Source organism: Melospiza melodia, chromosome 5 (assembly GCF_035770615.1).
Source record: "Melospiza melodia melodia isolate bMelMel2 chromosome 5, bMelMel2.pri, whole genome shotgun sequence".
Taxonomy (NCBI): Eukaryota; Metazoa; Chordata; class Aves; order Passeriformes; family Passerellidae; genus Melospiza; species Melospiza melodia.
The window spans coordinates 84152242-84173720 of NC_086198.1; the positions used below are offsets into that span (position 1 = coordinate 84152242).

The 21479-nt window shown below is 36.8% G+C and overlaps 1 protein-coding gene across 7 annotated transcripts in view; it reads right to left on the bottom strand.

Annotated features, from left to right (window-relative positions):
* Positions 1-1865: 1865 nt before the first annotated feature.
* The window catches only part of KCNIP4 (potassium voltage-gated channel interacting protein 4), a 388652-nt gene continuing 369038 nt past the window's right edge, over positions 1866-21479 (bottom strand). For all 7 annotated transcript variants that reach the window (XM_063157713.1, XM_063157714.1, XM_063157717.1 and 4 more), the window contains 6 exons: positions 20659-20728; positions 16293-16363; positions 9161-9268; positions 7757-7861; positions 7137-7199; positions 1866-2028 (listed from right to left, as the gene is read on the bottom strand). In XM_063157713.1, the coding sequence (XP_063013783.1) occupies positions 1981-2028; positions 7137-7199; positions 7757-7861; positions 9161-9268; positions 16293-16363; positions 20659-20728 (465 nt within the window). In that variant the 3' untranslated portion in view covers positions 1866-1980. The remainder of the gene's footprint in view (positions 2029-7136; positions 7200-7756; positions 7862-9160; positions 9269-16292; positions 16364-20658; positions 20729-21479) is intronic.

Consider the following 21479-nt stretch of genomic DNA (forward strand, 5'->3'; position numbering starts at 1 on the left):
ATGCAAAATAATTCCTAATTGGTTCTTGTAATAAATGCTGTTCAGGGACATGTTGTATTTGTGTACACTGTCAGGGAGAGTTAACAAAAGTAACAAAATTTAACCAAAGGTTTTCCCCTGAGGAATATTCAATTCTGACATTTAAAGTTGTTGGAAAGGATGTTTTTTTCATAAGAAGATGCTGATGCATAGAGCATTAATAAAAGTCTCATGTGAAAGCAATTTCAGAAGTTTTTTTTAAATTACCACAGCCTGACTGAAATTCACTTCAGGACCGATCTCTGCCAAGATCAGAATTGTGCTAAGTCAAGATAAACGTATTTATGTTTTTTAAAAAAAGTACTTCTTCAATAAGCATTTTTGCCAGCAGGTGTTTAACAACTCAAAAAATTGATCGTGGTCCTTTTTTTCTTCATGTTTACTTTATTTTTTTTTTTTTTTACAAAATGTGCACATTTAATTTACACAAACACGCTACAGCAGATTTCAGGTGTACATGTATTGTACTACTCTTATCCTACACTGGTGATAGCAGAGCAGCCTTCAACATGCCTCTAACATCCCATCTCTACACCAGAATAGATACCTGATTTATTTTTACAAAATAATTCTTGTAACTTTCTTTCTACTTCATTAATCCCCTTTCAGACTTTCTGCAGCAATGTCACAATGAAGGTTGGCCTATCTCTGATAGCATTTCACCTATTTTGAAGTATTGGCGTAGACTCTGTGGACAATATATCTTAAAAATTACATGGATGAAGGGGCAATGTTATATTTTATATGCATACTTTCTTAGAAGAATCTTTCTAGGTTCAGAATTAAGTAGCTCCAATCTTAATGAAGAAATGATCTTAAAAAATGTAAAGCATTTTTCACATATAGATGATATATAGCTGAAGTTTTCATTGTTTTTCTGGTTCCGTCTCATAGTTAAAGGTATTACAAAAAGATGAAATAGATGTTAGCCTCTAGCAGTTATTATTAGTGGAGGTTACTATGTAGTGATGTTCATTCTCAGCACTAAAGTGGGATGGCAGTTTTCAAAATTTCATGCCTTTTTCTTCATTAAAGGCAGAAAGACACATACTTAGGGGAGCAGTGTTAGGATCCAGTTAAGGTTTCTTCATGAGAAGTTGGAAGTCAGAAGATCCTTAATTTTAAGCAAAGAACTTCTCATACACATCCAAGAAGAATTAAAAATACAGTATGTAAGATTTCTGATACTCCTGTCATGATAAATTAAGTGCATACTTGCTTGGTGAGATTGAGAGAAGTTTACTCATATTTTTTAGGGAATAAGAATACCCATAAGCAACTTGTTTGTTTGTTTGTTTTGTTTTTGTTTTATAACAGTTCTTACTCTCAAGTTACCTGTTTAGTTATGTTTGGGTTTTGGGTTTTTTTTTTCTGAAGAGAAAAACAAGTCAAATTTGGGAGGCAATTATAGCAAGGTGTGCATTGCACATTTATTATAGCATTTTAACTCAAAATATTATTCAAAAATAAGGACTACACTATAGAAATATGAGAAGAAAATAAATTGTAATGCCTCTTTATAAATTAGAAGCTTGAGATTTAAGAAGTAAGTTTTAACACCTGGACCTTAGTCCAGTACAAATGAGTAGCAAAACTAAGAATATTTATTTAATCTCTGTGTAATTGTATCTATTTTAACTAGAGGTTGGAATGATAATAAAGGTGCATAATGTCAGTTGTATTTTGTTTGAGTTTGTAGTAAGAACATGATTTTTCAGTAGAGTCCTATTAACTAAATAGCCACTGTGGAAGTGCTAGATTGTATAATTTAGAAAGGGTTTTTTGTTGGGAAGGGTTTATAATAAAAAATTTACTTGCATAATACATTTCTCAGTGTAAAGCTGAGTAACTTTATTTATGATAAAGTGGGAAATCCATTTTTTTAGATAATGTTGCAGAATAGTTCATATTTGTCCATTAGTTGTAGACCTAATGTCTTCATTAAATCACATTTTCAAAGAGCTGCATGGATCGCATTATATTCTCATCCTGTAAAAAAAGACAACACATAACCAAAAATCACACACCATTACAAATGTAGTTGGTGGATATCTATACTGAAATGTGGTAGAACATTTTAGTTAATTGCAACACTTTTTTCAGCTTGTTTGGAGGAATGATTAGCAGAAAAAGGTTGTTAATGGGTCCATGCTTAAATAAGTTTTTCTGTATATTAATGAAACCAAAACTACTCTGTCAAGAATACAATAGCATATTAAGAAAATTAGATCTGTAACATTTCTGAGGTTATCTGTTTATATCCAGGATAACACAATACACCTAGACAAGAAATACTGATGGAATAGTTGTATCAAGGGTGAATCTGTACACATAATTGCTAGTCCTGTGCACAGTACACAGGATTCTTTCTGCAAAATCCTAAGGCTTCTGCTTCATAGTTAGGGATGACTAAGAAAAACAGACTGAAGTGTGCACCCTTGCTGAGCCAAAATCAGTCAGTTTGACAAGTATCACCACAGCACTCTTCAGCTCCTCAATTCAGATTTTCTGTGTGTTCAAACTGAAAAATGGTGACTTTTCCTGCTTTCTGATTGCTTTGCGTTAGGCATTTTTTTAACAAAGTATTAATCTTTCCAGTTCTATATCATACCAATGCATCACTCTATGCTCCAGATTTTATCACTAAATAACTCTCAGTTACAGCTATTAGCAAAAAATATTTTTCTTTGTAAGCTTTACTTTTCAGTGTATAGAAGAAAGAGTTACTTGCAGTTGCCATATTTGTTGGCATTTCTGGATCAACACTTGCCAGCACAAAACAATATTTATACACACAATATAAGAGTTTATTACAAGCTTGTTTAGCATTTGCTGGTCTCACTGTGATGATCCCTCTCTTTAGTGCTTTCTTCGGAGATGATATAGCCGTCTTTAATTTTAATGAATTAAAAGACTGAATTATAGATTATTTGCGGATGTTTTATGAAAAATGTGCATCAAAAACCCACATCTTAGAAAGGTTATCTCACTTATAATACTGATAAGTATGTGAGATTTCTGTACATTAATTTTCCAGTAAGACGTGTTAAGTATCAATTTCCAGTTAAATTAGTCACTCTTCAGTCTAGTGGGTGATTTGCTTTGTAGAAAATGACAAATCTGAGTAATTAGCTTAATTTATGTTATGAAACATGCACAGTGGGGTTTTTTATCTTTGATTCTGTATGTCATCTGAAGTGATGCTGCTGTAAGGAATGATCTGTGTGCTATTTTGTACAAAAAAATAACTTACAGAAGCAATGATATGTCATTTCAAAAATACACTATTTAGGCTAATGCTTGAAAATTTTGTATAGCAAGGCTACTATATTAAATTACTGAAAGTTAAAATAAATGATTCTTTTCCTCACTGCATTGCTTTGAAACATCAATAAACTAGTGAATGTCCCTGATGTAAGGTTAACAGTTTAACTTAAGTCACTTGTCAAATAATTAGTACAAATGTTTTGTATATACATTAGCAACTAATCTCAGTAAATGTGCAAGCAAACAACACGCTCTGAATCTGCAAATTGTTTTGACACTTCCTAACAATTTTACTATGTATGTGTTGTCATGAATGAAACTGGTAGTTTTCTAAAATCAACTCCATAATTCTGAGGCTGGCTGTTTCTTTACGGAAGTCTTCCAATGCCACTCCCTTAGTCAGTCAAATTAGAAGAGTCTTCACAAGAAAATACAGGCTTGTCATAATATTTAGAACATGATAAGTTTTAGTAGCTTTTTTTGCCATCTTTAAAAGAAATACCGAAAAACCAGAAAAACTCCAGATGCTTGCATTGGAATTCTTTGGCAAGTGTATCTTTTTCATTTGCCTCTTTTTTCAGTACATTTTCTACACAAATTTTCATATTAGACTTGTTAAACAGTTCCTAATTCAAGACAAAGGGAGGTGTTAGTGCATATGAAGCATCATCCATATGAAGCACAAACCTGGATGAATGAACTTTGGCAGACCTGACCTTCCTTCAAGCAAGTTTTTCGTAGGTTTGAAATGGTTTCTTTGCTGTTCTCAGGATAGCCCAAACCATCAACACTGTGTATGGAAAGAGTTACTCCTGCAGAAAACACCTGTGCCTGAAACCTTTTTGTCATTGTCAGAAGGACCAATGTCACTGGCCCTGACAGTCACCCATGCACTGTGCGTGCCTTCGTCCTTTGACTGTTCTTTGTGGCGCTGCTGTGGATACGAGGCAATGCCCGAGTCAGACCAATTCCCACCAGCACCAATCAGTGAAAGGAGGCAGGTGAGGAACTGGGAAGTGCTTAGCTCTTGAGGTACCCCCACTCCTGTTTCTCAAGACCTAGATCTTCTCTTTGGTAATTTATATGAAGCCAGACAAACAGCCACCACTTTCTGGGACTCAGTCTGGCGTATCTAGGGCAGCATAGTCCATTTCTCCTGCTGGAGTCTGGATGGTAGACTGGCATTCAAATGCATGTTTGGGGTAGGGAGGGCAGGGAAATGAGGTCATACACATTCCCTGTCTAAGATGGAGGGAGGATGAGGGGAAGCATCATTCTACTCAGATCCTCCTACCCAGTGTCCAGAGAAGACCGTGCTCAAAGCCTGAAAGCTTTATAATTCCCTACTTAACTGTTTCAACACTTTTTGAATGGACAGGCCATTCTTTGCAATGGGATGTGAATTAAGAGCCTTGAACCACCTGTATACCTCAGGCTGTACAGTGCTACTGCACTGATAGTTGTGACAAACAAGTGCTCAGCAGAGCAGCACAAATTTTTAGAAAGGCACATATGTGCAAAATGAGTGTTTAAGAATATACCAGAGTCTCTTGATGCTACAAAAAAACCTCAGGAATAAACCCCAGGAACCTGAATTAGAACCTCTGTTCAAAGATGTTTTGCTGTGTTCCTTCTTGCTTGTAAAGTAAGCATGCCACATTTCCTTTAGTTATTGCAAAAAGGAGTAAAAGGGATATACTTCTGCAAATCACTAAGTTCAGTATGATCTATGATTCTATGAATCCCAACCCCAAACCTCATTTCCAAAACCAAATCTCGATATAAACATGAATTACACACTTTGAAGTACATAAGTCCTAAAAGAAGAATATTTCTTAATTGGCAGAGAGACAAAAAATTAGGTAGCAAGATACTTTTTGTGTCAAAAAACCATAGCCACCATTGAAGTTAAAAGCAAGGGAAGGTGAGATAAGTAGCATGATGACAATTATAGCATTCTGTAGCATTCATTGTGTCTCCATCATGTCCCAGTTTAGAGAGCATCTCTCTCATGTGTATTCTGAATACTTAGAACAAGTAAATTAATCTTCTAACGGACTTGAGAGACTGAATTGCACTGGATAAGGAGAGCAGGCAATTCCTTACTAAAGGTATTAATTTTCTTTGTAAATGAATCATTCAGCCCATCATCATGATTGCTGTCATATGCAGATTAATGTGTCATTTAACTTCTAGAATGCTGCAGACCTCAGCTGGGGAATGAATCTCATCTCTGTTTCTGATATCACACAGTGTTAGCAGAGGAAATGACTTTTGTTGGTATTGAACAAGACTGACAAGCTGGAACCACGGTCAGTGCAACAGAGCATTGCTGACAGATGAGACACTGCCCAGAGCCTGTTGCTAAGGATACACAGAACAGCCAGAGTTAGCAGAGCTCTTGGCTGTCTTTTATCCCCCAAAATCTGTGGATTAAAATCAAACAAAGTATCACTTACTAGGTAGCTGCATTCAAAAAAGCAACTCCAACAAATAGCTACAGATGCATATAAAAATAGACTGCTTCTAGAGCATCTTTGAGCATCTAGAGATTTCCCTATTCCAAATAGTTAAAAACCTAAAAAATGAATTAAATGCATTTATCTTCATAGTCTTGTTATCATCTGTCTCTTTATTACTCTGTTCTTGATATAGAAGGCAAGAATCAATAAGCAGGGGTTATATTGCTGGTCTCTATCAGCTTTGTATTAATCAGTCTGCTGGGCAAGGTATCAGCAGACCACTACTACAACTTCTTAAATTTGTTACTGTAACAAACAGTATCAGGCTTATCGGCCACATGAATTTACATAATGTAATCAGGCCTATCATATTCACTCTGTCTAATCTGATGCTTTACTATACACAACAACCTTGATCTTGGGGTGTCCTGTGTAGAGCCAGGAATTGGACTCAATTGTCCTGGTGGGTGCCTTCCAACTGAGCATATTCTATTATTCTATGAATCTCTTATTTTGCCAAAAGCTAATAATTCTAATCTTATGCTCTATCATGTTTCTTTTTCTTGCAATTTTAAACTGAAAAATTAACAGGATTTCCTTAAATTTATGAAAATACAACTTATCTTTCTTCATATCACCTACTGGTCAGAGAACAAGCTGGTTTCTGAAGAGCTGAGGAATGAAAACAGTCTGTAACTCCTGCTTCAGAAGTTCTCCATCCTGGCTCTAGGGGCCAGGAGCTGCTGGAAGAATTTTTTTCTTGCTGTCAAGAAATTGACAGCCACTTGGGTGGCATAAAGGCTTGTGGCTGATAATCACAATCAGTTTAGACCCTTGCCTTGAGAAAACTTGTCTGGTGTTCACTCTTACCATCCAACATTTTGCAAGCCCCTTGCACTCTCTTTTTATAAGGCTTCACTGCTTATAAGCACATCACAAACCACTGAGAAACTCAGCCATGGATGATAAATTTTCAGGCAATATTATTATTGCCATGATTATATGCCAGTTGTGACAGAACAGTGTGCCCCAGCATGAGCAGAAGATAGAAATAAATATTTATCTGAATGTAAAGAAACTTTTTTCCACCAAGTGTAAACAATACACTATTAAAGAGAGAAAGGATAATGGCACAGCTGTCGAATAAGCAATGACAGCTTGTGTATAACAGCTCTTCTGCAGATTCAGGCCACAAATTTATTTACACTGTCCAGTGTTTCTGTGTAATGGTGTACATAGATATTCTACCTCAGGAAAATGCTGTCTCTGGTATTAAGATCACCCTCACTGACACTCCAGAAATCTGTAGAGGGCTGTGATAGAAATAGCCAACAGATACACATTCAGTACTTAACACTGAATACTTACTTTCTGGCAGCTCTCAATGAATTCATCTATGGTAACTACTCCATCTTTGTTCTTGTCCATTTTCTGTATTAAAAAAAGAAAAAAAAAAAAAAAAAGTACAGGAATTGGGTTTGTGTGGCCAAGCTTTGGTAGCAGGAGAGCTACAGAAGCGAGAAGCTGCCAGAAACATCCCCCATGTGCAGCAGAGCCAAAGCCAGCCAGCTCCAGGACCTGCTGCTGGCCAAGGCTGAGCCATCAGCAATGATAACCTCTTCAGCCCTTTGTTTGATTATCTCTGCCCTGTTCATTTGAGGCAGGGAGTGAGGGAGAGGCTTTGGTGGGTGCCTGGCATCCAGACAGGGTCAAGCCTCCTCCTGAATTCCTGTGTGAAACAAGTCCTTTTCGTTGTTCATTTCAGTTATATGTCAGCCTAGGAACAACCAGTTCAAAAGTCATAGTAAGTGGACTACGCTTAAAGAGCATTTGTTGAAAAAACAGGGTGTGATGAGTAGGTCTGGGAAACTTGAAATGGAACCACAGAGAATAGAAAGGATTACAGAATTGTAAGGATATGTTATAACAATGAAAATCTTTATCTCCTCACTGAGCAGTCTTTTCAGCTTGTATGTTATGTGACCTACCTGGAAAAATGTTTCCACATGTTGTCTAGGTGCATCTTCTTTGAGAACGGGATAGGTGCATTTCCCCATCATGTCGTATATTGCTTTCATGATATCGAGCATTTCCTGAAGAGGAAAAAATTACATTTCTGCAATGTAGTGTGCATTTTCACCACCAACTCAGAAAAACTTGCACTGTTTGGTGAATCCCCAGCTGAGCATCCCAGGATGGGGGGCACAAGGACATGCTGACAGTGTGGGCACTCATCATCCCAAGGGGCTCCTGCACTGCCCCTTCCATGGCCTCTTTTCCAGATGACCTTCCAGTTCTTGGACACAGAAGTGCTGCTCTTTGACTTCTGGAATGTCCACTGCTTTAACTCAGAACATAATATTTTAGGATTTGCATTTTAGAATAAAATTTTGGAATTCACCTAGGTATCTTTTTTTTGACTGAGTAGATTCAAGAAGGAACTATTTAATTCTTAGAAAATCTAGCATCTGATTTCAGCTTTCATAGATGTGTGATTTCAATTTCAAATGATTTATAATGTATGAAAGTTCATGGATTGTGGGAAGAATCTCTCAATATCTCATGAATAAAAATAAAAAAGAAGTTCTGTAATAGCAAGTGAACGGCCAAAGCACATCACCTTCTTACAACTTATTTTCTCTAAAGAAAATAAAAACAGCCATGAACACACCTGCACTTATGCAGAGTCGTCCTCCTTTCATATCATAATCTTTGAATTTTGAGTGGCTTGTGAAAATTTTAATAATTTCAAAAACAAGTCATCTGTAGTATGCTAAGAAATTTTTCCATACATTCCTCTCTTATAATGAATCTGAAGTGTTTTCTAAAAGTGTAAAATTATAAGTGTAATTTATATACTTTCATAAACCCCACTTAAAAAATAAACCTCCATATATTTTGATGAAATGCTCATTTAGTCCCACTTATTTTAAGTATGTGTTTGAATCCTTGCAGAATAAAAGATGTAGGAATCTTTCTTTATAAGTCCTGTTTCAAGTCAAAATTATTAGAAGTAGATTAATAAAATAAGTAACAACTATTGTCCACATACTTAATTCATTTTTGTCCAAATATCCCACCAATCTGTTCTAGGAACTGTATGGGCAAATATGTAGGCATAAGTTGAAGCCAACTATTTCTGTACCTGTTGTGTTCAGAAACATAATTTCTGAAGAATTCTGAACTTTTGCAATTTCTGTAAAGATTTTCCCTTTTCAATGTTCATATATGCCTTTAAAATGAGACAATTACTCTAATTTTTAGTGTGTCTAACTTCATAATATATGATAACTTGTCAGCACATTCAATTTGACAATGAAGCCATTCTTCTTTGAATGCAAGACTTAGCTAACAACATTTACTTTCAGTGATTAATAAGAAGTAAATCTTACCTCTTTAGTTATATATCCATCCTTATTTATATCATACAAGTTGAAAGCCCAGTTCAGTTTCTCCTGTACTGTCCCTCGGAGCAAAATTGAGAGACCCATAACAAAATCCTAAATAGAAAAAAGATCTTGGTCAGTTTGGAAATGAGCAGTTTTCCTCAAATCTCAGAAATCCAGAATAATGCATTTGTCAGAAGTACGAAAAGATGTGTTGTTTCAAATTTCTTTACTTCACTGTGAGTGCTAATGATTTCTGGATTAATAATCTAGGCACTATTTCCTAAACTCATAATTAATAAGTAAATTGAGTAATTTTCTATAAAGCAAACATAATTTTCTGCTAGTGGTTGTAGCCTCTAAAAGCCTAACATCTCACATAAGCAGCTCCCGTTGAAGTGAGTACCAGGAAAAATCCATCCCCATGGTTTAATGGTCCAAGAAAAGCTTAAATAGTAGCTAGATTAATCTAAGCACAGGAGACCAATTTGGGGAAAACCATGTACTAAGGAACATTAAATTCTTGTTAAATCTCTACCTTGTTAAAGTGGAATATGCAGTTCTCAGATCTCTTAGACCAATCTGTTGCAGCCAATATTTCAAACTTCATGTACAACACTGCACACCTCAATTCTTATTACTTTTATTTGAAGTATGATAGGGAATAATAAATATATTACATGTCCATGTGCCTTTTAATGTTTTTGTGACCCATCAATGCTCTATTGATGCAGAGCTATTCCACAGAAATTAATCAGAAGGCTTTTGAGATTGTTTATATGTAGTATTTGGTTATAGATTTTTGTTTCATATTAAATACTCATTTGACAGCACAAACCTCATTTACATTTACTGAGCATTGTCCAGATTGAAGAAAATAGCAACTCCCATCACCTCTCTTCTGTATTTCTCAGCATGTTAATATTTTGTAAGCAATAGCGTTTTGTTTTTTCCTTAACCATCTCCTCCACCTCTTTTTATTTGATAAGCATATGAACCCATAAATTTGTGAAACTGCTTTCATAACACATTGAGCAGAATATGGCAAGTGTGTACATTTAAATGTGTCTTTCTACATTGCTTGCAATGACATACAGGAAGTGTTAGAGTAACATTAGAGACAATAAAAGCCAAAATATTTCCTATTTGCACCAGCAAGGTTTTGCATTTTGTCTAAAGCAGGAACAATGGAAAAGACTACACTGAGGTTAGACATAAATTTAAAAGGCCTGGTGCACCACAAAGTCAAATAAATATACCTGATACTCTGAAGTATACACAGATATCATGGACTCGGGTGGTCTAGCAGGCACAGACAACTTTTCTGACAGCTTCAGTCTTTTTAGCAATTCAATTGACGTGCTCTGGGTTTTCTTAGTCTGTCAAAAATTTCTGTCTTATTGGCATATGTGCCCTTTGGGGTAAATGGGTACGTGAATCCTGAAAGAATTTTGTTCATCTTGTCTACATCTCAATGACTAATTGAGGGTCACAGGGTTAAATCTCCAAACAGTTCTTTACCAATGTACTATTAAACATTAAATTGTTCAAGAAACTCAGAACAGATTTGATCACATTACAGCATTAGCAATTAACCTTTTTCATTCAGTACCACGTCTTCAAATCTTTTCTGCACGGTTTTACGTTCTTGATGTAGCTTCTCCTTAAGTCCTTTGTGGATGTCCTCAGTTGCATTATTTTCTTACATTATATCTAAGAATTGTGAATTTATTTTTATTTTGGCAGAACAACATTTAAAAAATTTATCTAAAATAAATCCATTTTTCTTTTCTTGTTCAATTCTCTTTGTTTCTTTCTGTGGTGCACCACCTGTGTTAGCTGGCTTCCCAGAATCATTTCTACCCCCATTTCCAAGGTTATCCTTCTATCATCAGTTTTAAAAAAAACCCCCTTGACTTAATATTGTTTTTTATGGGATTGGGAGTTGTTAAAGAGCAGAGACAACTCAAAAACCTTCCAGGTATGTGCTCTAAACATTGCAGCAGTGAGTTATCTCCTTCCATATTGCATCAACATGTTTTGGGATCACACATAGCTCAGGTGCATTGCCTTTGTCTGAGTGTTGTGCAGGAGTAATATCAGGAACAACAGAAAGGATTGTTCATAATAAGAAGTTGTGATGAGCTGGATAAGGACTAGCTAGGATGGGATGTCTTTTCTACGCACTTACTTTCAAGTAACTGAAGGACACAGTAATAGAATCACACAGAAATGGAGTATCTGATTCAGTGGATATAGGCCAAATCCACAGGGTATTTTGGGCTAGAGCCTTGAAAGGCAAAATGTTCTGCAGGGTGGAAGGCAATGTGTGTGTCAGGAGCAGTGCAGCCATTCTGTGTGCTAAGCAATAACCCAGTGCAGAGAGCCACAGTAAAGCAGCAGCACAGAGGGAAGCAGCTAAACTCAGGGAGCAGCTGCCCATCTTTATGCACGTAACCAACAACTCAGTGATGCACAAATCACACACACCATCTAGCAAAGAGCATCAATACAAGTCCCCATCACAGTATTAGAGCACCCAGATGCTGTTTCCCATCCTGGTTTAGACATGTAATTTCTAGGGAGAGAGGAATTCTACTTTTAGAACTTGTTTATTTTTAAAGAAAATTTCACCATATTCAGATGCATACATGCTGTGAGAATGCTGCCACTGCCCACTGGGATGGATGGTCCTGCTCAGTTGAGTACCTAATGGGGAGAGGTGATTTGATCTAGGGTGACAAAGGAGCCTAAAACAGGAAGTCTGAGCTGACACAACTCTAGCTTGGGTCTTTCTTCCGTCTGTGACAGTGAAGTTAGAAACAAAAAGCCTCTTCCTTGGTACTTTGCTTTACTCCTTTCCACAGTTTCCTGCTTGCAACTTGCCAGTTTCCTGCAGAGCATGCTAATACTTGTTAAAACCTCCTTCTGTGCCTAATTCTGAATCTTCAAGCAAGGGGGATGTCTCACTGAGGGGTTGCAAAATGCAGCATCATTGCACCTGTACCAGAGCCTGTGTGTACTCAGAGGCTGCTGACATTTCTGTTCTGCATACAGCTGTAGAGAATGTCTGGTTGTGATCTGGAATGAACTTAGATTTGTGGGGCTTTTGTCAGCAGTGATTAATTATCTCCTAGCAAGGTTGTTGATGACTTTCTGATTGCTTTATCTCTCAGTAAATCTTTGGGGATAATTAGTCCATTAATAAATTAATTAAAAAGCTTATTAGTGTGCTGTCACAAATCCATAGGAAAGCATAAAATTATTCACCTGGTCATGTGCTCCTTTATGTCTTTTTCAGAAGTAGGTAGAAGTAGGCAGGCAGAACCTTAATCCATTTTTAAATTTAGATTTCAGGATTTTGAAAAGGAATCAAGTGATGGTACAGAAGTGGTGGAGGCCTGGTGTATGTAAAAAAAAGGTCTAAGAGAAGGAACTGCTCCTAAAACGAAATGTATTTCTTTGTAGCTACTTTAAATCAGATGGTGTTAAAATGCCTATGAGATCACCACTTACTAAAAAAAAAGGGCTCATTTCCTACGTGACATGGACAAACATTTTTTTGTTGAACCCATAGAATCATGCTTGTGAACCTCATGAAAATCAATGGGGCAAAGTTCAAAGTCCTGCACCTGGATCAGGGCAATCCCAAGCTGAGATAAAGGCTGGGCAGAAAATGGATTTAGAGCAGCCCTGAGGAAAAGGACCTGGGGATATTGGTTGACAACAAACTCAACATGAACCAGCAATGTGGGCTTGCAGCCCAGAAAGCCAATCGTGACCTGGGCTGCATCAAAATAAACGGGACCACAAGGTCAAGGAAGGTGATTCTGTCCCTCTTTGCCTTCATGAGACCCCATCTGGAATACTGCCTCCAGCTTAGGGGCTGAATGACATGGACCTGCTGGAACAAGTCCAGAGGACTGGAGCACCTCTGCTATGAAGACAGGCTGAGAGTTGGGCTTGCTCAGCTGGGAGGAGAGAAGGCTCCAGGGACACCTTTAAGCACCTCTCATTACCTAAAGTGGGCCTACAAGAGAGCTGGGAAGGGACTCTGCACAAGGACATGTAGGAACAGGACAAGGAGAATGGCTTTAAACTGACAGAGAGTGGGTTTAAATTAACTATTAGGAAGAAATTCTTCTCTGTGAGGATGGTGAGGCACGGGAACAGGTTTCCCAGAGAAGCTGTGAATGCCTTGTTCCTGGAAGTGTTTAAGGTCATGTTGGATGGGGCTTGGAGCTACCTGCTCCAGTGGGAGGTGTCCTTGCCCATGGCAGGGGGGTTGGAACAAGATGATCTTCAAGGTCCTTTCCAATCCAAGGCATTCTGTGATTCTATGACTTAGTTAAGCACTGCCTTCATAATACTGCCTTGGACACCACTTTTATTATTAGTGAAACATGAAGTAGTGTTTGATCTTAAGAATTGTACTGCTCCATGGAAGTGAGTTAGCATGCTTGCTAATTTATTAACCAATAAAGCTATGTTTTGATTAAATATGACAGAAGTATTTAAACATCTCCATTGTGTTTGGGCACAGCATTGTGCTTTAAAGCACTGAGAATTTGTGGGACTATTTAATGACTTTCAGAAAGGTCACATTTAGAGCAACCTCAATCTGCATCTGCAACAAATGAAGGATACTGATTTGGATATTTGCATGAGTGTGCAATGAGCTTTACTTTGACAATATGTCTAAAGTTAATTAGCCTCCATTTTTCTGACTGTGTAAATAGCTTTGAGGCCAGATCTTTATTTTGGCTCAATGACAATATACATGCAGCAAATTAAAACCTTGCTTTTGTATCTGTCTCTGTCTAATGGAAAAAAGAACTTCACTAACATGCCCAAAGAGCTCTCCAATAGCTGGGTCACTGGGTGTTCAGAAACTCTGGCATATTAAAACAAAACTAGTTCACAAAACAAATGAAATAAACTATTCTCAAAATTAATACAATCATGGGATAAAGAGAGATAAATTCAAGCACCTAATTTTATAAGTTTGGTCTTTGTGCTATATAAATCCTTAATTTAGAGATCCTGGCTTGTTAGCAAAGAGCATATGGATTTAAGGACGACAAAACTCTAAGGACTCTAAGGACACAGCAATCTCAACAAGAAGCGTCAGTTGAGGTGTGCATTTAAGTTGTGCTCAGATCTAACTTTTCATTGTTGATGGTTGAAAATTTGAGGAATAAAGGGCACAAAGCAAAAGTAAATTCTCTTTTTTTACCTACAACTCCAGCTACCACTGCTTCATGGGAAATTGAGAGTGCAACACATAAAAAAAAAGTCATTCTTATCAACAAAAGAATTTTGCTGCCATTCCAGATTTTGATAATCTTCTTTTATACAGAAGATAGCCAGAGTGTTTTCATCATAGGTAATTATCTTAAATTGTATTTACTCCTACACTTTGATATAGAAAGTACTTTGGAAAGAATGATTATTTTTTCTCCAAACTTCTAAACTACTCCTCTACCTTTTGAGCTGTTTACTTTTGTTGTTTTTCTAATGGAAATTAGAAAACTAGAATAAAGATTGGAATAGAAAGAAAATGGCACAGCAGGAAAAAATGAGATCATTGTATTTTGCACATTTCACAATATCTTCTTCTACATTTTGCAGCTATTTTCATGTGATTAGGAAAAAAAAACCCCGACATTTTTAACTTCAGGAGGATGCTTTTAGAACGGCCATCATGCAGTTTGTAAGTATAATGTTTCTACAAGGACACAGAAGCAAGAGTCTTTTGATAGCAGTAGAGTTATGGTGGATACAAAATTAGTGCAGATAATATGAAAGTCTGGATCACTCATGTCTGCCTTGATATTGAACAAAAGTTCAGCACCTCTGCTTTTATTTTCCTGATTTATTTTATATCAAAGCCCTTTACTCGTGCACAAACCTGCACTCTGAGATAATCAAAACGCTCCAAATCCAGTGCATTTCTTAAGACTTTCTGCTTGAAATACAGGGGTCAACAAATTGACCAGAAAAGGTATGAAAAATTATTTCATTCCCTTTCTTTTTAATGATAATTGCAGAAATAATTTACTTACTCTAAAAGTAGTTTTTCTCAATGTGCCTGCTGTAACTGAAAGATGGGAAGTTTAAGTTAGATATACAAAAGAAATTCTTCACTGTGAGGGTGGTGAGGCGCTGGCACAGGTTGCCCAGAGAAGTTGTGGATGCCCATCCCTGGAAGTGCTCAGGGCCAGGCTGGATGGGGCAGCTCAGTCTGCTGGGAGGTGTCCCTGTCCATGGCAAGGGGTTTGGAGCTGGGTGATCTTTAAGATCCCTTACAACACAAACCATTCTATGATTCTGTGACTAGATCAGAAGAATCCTTGCATATTACAAGACGACATGTATGTACAGAAGACATGAATTAATCCTCCATTCCTGCTCCTAGTGAGTGTATTTATCACAATCCAGTCAGAAGTTTAAGGAAATAATTAGTTCATTATAATCAAAACCAAAAAAAAAAAACATGACAAAACAAACATCCTTTTCAAATGAACTCTTTTTTTTTTTTTTTTTTAATTCCACAGCTTAAAATATTATTTCCTTTGCAGCATTTTGTACACCCTGTTCTCATCTACAGTATTGCAGTAAGGTCCCTTTTTTCCGTATTATATTGTGTGGAAGACATCAGCCTTACCAGGGAAAGGCAGAACTGGGAAAAAAGATTGGGCTGTTATATGGAGGAAGAATGAATTTGCAACTCTTGTGCTTTTAAAAAATTTGCTTTAAAGCCTTTTTCTAGAACTTTCTGGAAATTAAGTATGAAAAATCAGATTTTGGCTGAGTCATCTCCATAACATTAGTTGTAGTTCAGAGATCTCCTCTTGCAAAGGCAGAGAGGGAGAACTATTTTAGGTAACTTGTGTATAAATTAGGTTACCTTTTAAATTGACAGATTTTTAAAAATATTATGCAGTAGCACAGTCTGAGTTACCATTATGGAATACACAACTGTAAAGTAATGACTTTTTTTATTGCATTGGAAAAACTTGAAACTTAAGTCACATCCCTAAATTTTCCCTAATGTGAGTCAGCCACCAAAATGGACTTCATTACAAGGAATGGCAAAGTATTCAATTTTATAGAAATAAGCAATGGCATCACTTACCTCAAAACTTACAGATCCATTGTGATCAGTGTCAAATGCATTAAACAGAAAATGTGCATATGTTGTGGAATCTAAAATTTAAAGCAGAAAAAGGATTCACAGTAAGTAAATCTTATTTAATAAAATTTAATTTAATTCTATTAAAACTATTTGATACCAAGATATATTTTAATACCAGAATTTCATAGCAAGACTAGCTTTCTAGTGAAATTTAAACTTCCTTTCTGGCAGGAGAGGAGGGATAAGATATAAGTGCAAAGAAACCAAAAATGAAAAATTCTGTCTGGAATATCTCTATTCATTTTTATTCTTGTGTTTGCTAGCCACTGGTACCTGAGCAAATAGCAAAGATGACATATTATTGTACCCAGAAACAGCCTGTTTTAACAGGAACACTGACTGTGACAGGGATCACATGCCTGCAATGAAGGCTGTGTTTGTTTTCTCCCGTTAAATGAGGGAAGCAGACACTGCCCTCACCACACCCCACATGTGCTGGTTTTGCTCTGCACACAGATCTGTTCCCCAGGCTGAAGCTGATCTTTTCAGACAGCTGCTGCTGCTGTTGTGTCCTATGCTCACCACAGGTGAGAGGAAATCCTCTCCTGAGAAGCAGATTCTTAAAGCTGGCTTGCTGCTGAATTCCCATGATCATGGCATTAGGATTTGGGAAAATTGGCTGTGACTCACTAAATGGTCAGTAAGACTCTGAAAGATGACCTTAAACAAATCATCCCTTCACTATTTGCATACTTACTAAACCTCCTCCCCAGTGCATATTGACTCATTTCAGAAACCCACACAGCATGAATATAAATCTGTCAAGACTGTAACTTTTGTAAAGATCCTTTCTTCTATTTCCACTGAATGCCTTCTAAAAGGCACAACCTGCTCCAGGAGTAATATATTGTGAGGAGAGCACTTATCCAGAGACAGCCCTCTGGATGTGAGGTAGAAGCTGCTGGGGTTAAGGGAAGTCAGCTGTCCTCAGTGTTTTTCCTTCCCTCAAAATCATGCTAATTAATGAAGGATGAGGGCTTGTTTACTTTTAATACTCAATTTTCCCTTTTTACCTCATATGTTTACAATAATTTTAGGCTAATTAACATAAACCTCACAAATTATTCATAAAGGGCAAAGTGTAATGAAATCAGCATCCCCTTTGCAGAACAAACTCCCTCTCATGGAAAAACCTGATCAATGCTGAAATACCATTTTCTGATTTCTTGGCATTAACCCATTTTACCTTTTATATCAATCCTCTAAATCTTTATTTTTCACAGCCCAAAATACTGTTTTGTATTAAACTGAGCAATAGCCTGGCAACACTCAGCTGAAATGCCACCTTGACTTGAGGAACCAAAACTGATAGCCTTGTGCTTCACAGATTCAGACCTGAAGAAAATTCTCTAGTCTTACTTCAATATGTTTATTCTGTATTATGTGAGATAATCATAACAAGAAAAAACTGCAATCTTTAAAACCTGTCTGTTAGCACATTTTCAGAGAATTAAATCCCCACCACCACTATTTGAGAGAGTCATTAATTCTTCCATGTGTCCAGTAACCACTGTAATTGCTTAAGCACAACTTGGCAGACACATTCACACTTCAGCTGAAAAATGTAAATTTGTTGACTAGAGTTTATATTTAGCATTTTAATAGTCATATTTTCTATAATCTACTGAGACTTCTGTTGTGCAACAGAATATACTATGTAAATCATCTTCAGGGAAAAAATGTGTTCTAGAGGTATAATTACTGTAAAAGGAATTTTAAATACCTTCCTATTCTCTTGACATCCATTTCTTAAAAACAAGTGAAATATTCCTGGTTATTTTCTGTAGATGTACAGAAAACAGAAAGGGATCTTAATTTTGTTGCCCATACATTATAAAATATACTACTTTTTTTTTTGTATGATGGCATATGAAAAAAGGTCTCTGGTTGAAAAATATTTTTTCTGGTAACCCCTCTGAAAAAAAAATAAATCAAAAGCCTTTTTCAGAGTTGTTTGCTCAAGCAATTCTGGTCTGAAATTTTTTCTTCAAAACCACAGCAGGATGAGGCATGCTAGTATTTTGATTAGAGCTGCTTAGTCTAATTTCCCCTTCCCCCCCCCTAAATCTTGAACATTATTCATTTTAGACAAAATCTTAATTTTTTAATGAAATACAATTTCTTTCCAAGGATCTGATATCATAACTAGTAGGCTAATTTGCTATTTTAACAGGTTGAGATAGGAACAGCTCTTAAATTAGAATTCCTTGAAAAACACCATCAAAGCATTTTAAACATCAGAGGCAAAAACCAGCAATCATTACACATGGAAGAGCAGGACTTATCAAACTACAAGCATGGTCTAATTTGTTCAGAAGTGATAAAGGAGTGTAATAATTATTCAGTGTGTGGATTCTTATCCATGACCTACTGGGCAGGGCTGAAAAAATCACAATTTTCATTTCAGGTGATCCACTGCAAAAATGCAGGGGGTATATTCATTCACCTGTATGGCAGTGAATCTAAAAAGAAGTTCCTCTAGTGCCCTTTCTGGCATGGAAAGCTTTTTACTAAGCTACTTTTGCCTTTTAAAATACATTGCTTTTGCTGCAATCCAGTGTCATTTCCTTTCCTTTGTTATTCTTGTGGCACCTTGTCTGATTTGTATTTCTCCTGTACCTGTCCTGTCCTGTAAAGTCTTGGAAGTTGCTTGAGGAAGTGACTTGCTGGATGACATTGAAAAATTTCTTTGGTTGCCCTGAAGCTTAAAATCTTATAGACAAAATTTTGGTTGTTCAGATATGAATTATGTATTGAATATATGAATTGTCATAATGATATATCATGCTGTACCTGGTTTTTCATCACACAGACAATTGGAGCAGAGACTTACATGTTTTAATTTGGGGAAAACATTCAAGATTCCTCTTTCCTCTTTAATACTGGGATATACATAAAATCATTATTTTAAGAACAACTGAAATTTAAAGGCCTCAGCTGGACACATAATTTTGACAAGACCTTAAAGATTTAAGAACTCAACTGGTTTCTTAACTAGACATCCCAGTGCAGTTCTCACCTCCTCCTCCAAAGGATGCCACTGCCCTAAAGGCCAGAGGAAGATCAGCATTAACACCAGGAATAGGGGTAGAAATAAGACATTTTGCTCATATACATTTTAACTACATTAATAGTTTTTCTTCTCTGCAACAACTAGATCTGGACTAATAAAGATTAGTACTTTAAGATTACATTTACTCTCACAATATCTTTTGACTTCATGTTTAGAACAGGTGTTCTTTCTCTTTGCCCATAAAAAATTCTGGGTGCAACAATAGGAAATATGATAGATTTTTTCTGTTAAGCATAGTCAAGGTGTAAATCACATAGAATTGTTTTCACTACCCAAGGGTAACTACAAAATATAATATTACAAACTGTAATTGTTAGCTTGGTCTAAAAGTTTACAAAGAGAAACAATCAGTAGGCAGGTCAACCCTTCTAGCCTTTTGTTCATTTCTATTGAGTGTGCCTACTTCCTAATAATTTCAGAGATGGTAATCTGCACCGAATGCTGCTCTTTACCTTCTAGGTCTTTATTCAAAATTAAACTAATAGGGAGATATTTTGTTCCTACCAATTAATATGGAGTTTTAAATAAAGAATGAAAAGGAGTTCTGAACAGTCCCAGAGAAATACACAAATCTCAAGAGCTCTGGGAGAAGCTGAAGAGGTGGGACTGAAGGGTTGTGGGAGAATATGAAGAGGGGTAACTGAAAAGCAAATACAAGAGGAAGAAAAGAGAGGAAAAAAATTGAAATTGAAAGAAATCTGAGGTTCAAGGAAAAAAACCCGAAAGTGTTACAGAGTTTTGTATTACCTTCATTGCACTAAAAAGATAATGGAAATAAAAAAAACCCCAAAACTCCTGGAAATCAATTAATTGAAATCAAGGTTAGCATTTAAGAGAAATCCCATAGAATTAAAGGGAGGGTTCTGTTGTTGATATAAGAGGGTACCTGCAGTGCCTCCTACAGTTCCTCCTACTGTGAAAGGGTTTTTTTGGGTAAAAGAGAATGGGCAAGAATTTTTAGAAAGCTTAAAGAAAAATAACATACTCAGAGAAACTTGCTTTCATGGTACCCATCACAGGTGGTAACTTCATAACAGTAGACTGACTTCATGTAGATACTGTTGCATTTCATTCAGAAAAACAGATTTAAAAATGTGTCCAACTATCAAGGAAGTACCCCTTGAGTTCAGACAGCTTGAGGGAACAATCTTGTTAATTTGAACGAGAGGCCCTTGTCAGACTTAGGAACTAGCAGACATACTGCAGTACTAATTATGTCTGCCAAGTACTTACCTCCCTGTGGAAAGAACTGAGAGTAAATCTCTTTGAAGGTTTCTTCATTGACAACACCACTGGGGCATTCCTGGAAAAAAGTAAATTACAAGAACTGAATACCATCCAAACTGGTCCACTCGGCTCATGTGTTCAGGAGACCATCCACAACATGTGTGTGACTGACACATTCAAATGTGTGACTTTGCACTTTCAACCAATTATTAATGCACATTATCGCACTGAAGTACCTTCCTAAAGAATTCCCATGAGACAAAAGCTCCTTCTATGCCATGGATCTCAACTTCATTTGCAACCTGAGTGACACACGTGGGCAGCAGCCACGGTGCTGCTGTGGGTGGAGCTGTTGCTGGAGCTGTTGTGTCGCCTGTGTGCCGCGAGCAGTCGCTCCCTCAGCTGCAATCACCATTTGCGTGGTATGGAAATCAAGCAGGAATGTAAACACTTTGGTATTGCTGAGAGAACATGCAGTCACATTCTACTGGAAGAGTTCTATTCAATGAATTCAAAACACCCTGCCATTAAAGGTCTTGTTCAAACCTCGCACGTGGCATTCACATTCTCTGAACAGGATTCCTTCGCCCAGGGTTTTTCTCCTGGGAAGCTGAAAGGCAGCAAGAGGCCTCAAAGAAAGGAAAAACAATTCTTATCTCATTTACTTCTCCTGTGTTATGCTCATGTGGAATGTGTTTGGAATGGTTTATCCAAGGTGATTTCTTGATTGGACTTCAGTGTGAGTTATTTTGACTCAGTGGCCAATTGGGGCCAGGCTGTGTTGGGACTCTGGAAAGAGTCATGAGTTTTCATTAGTATCTTTTTAG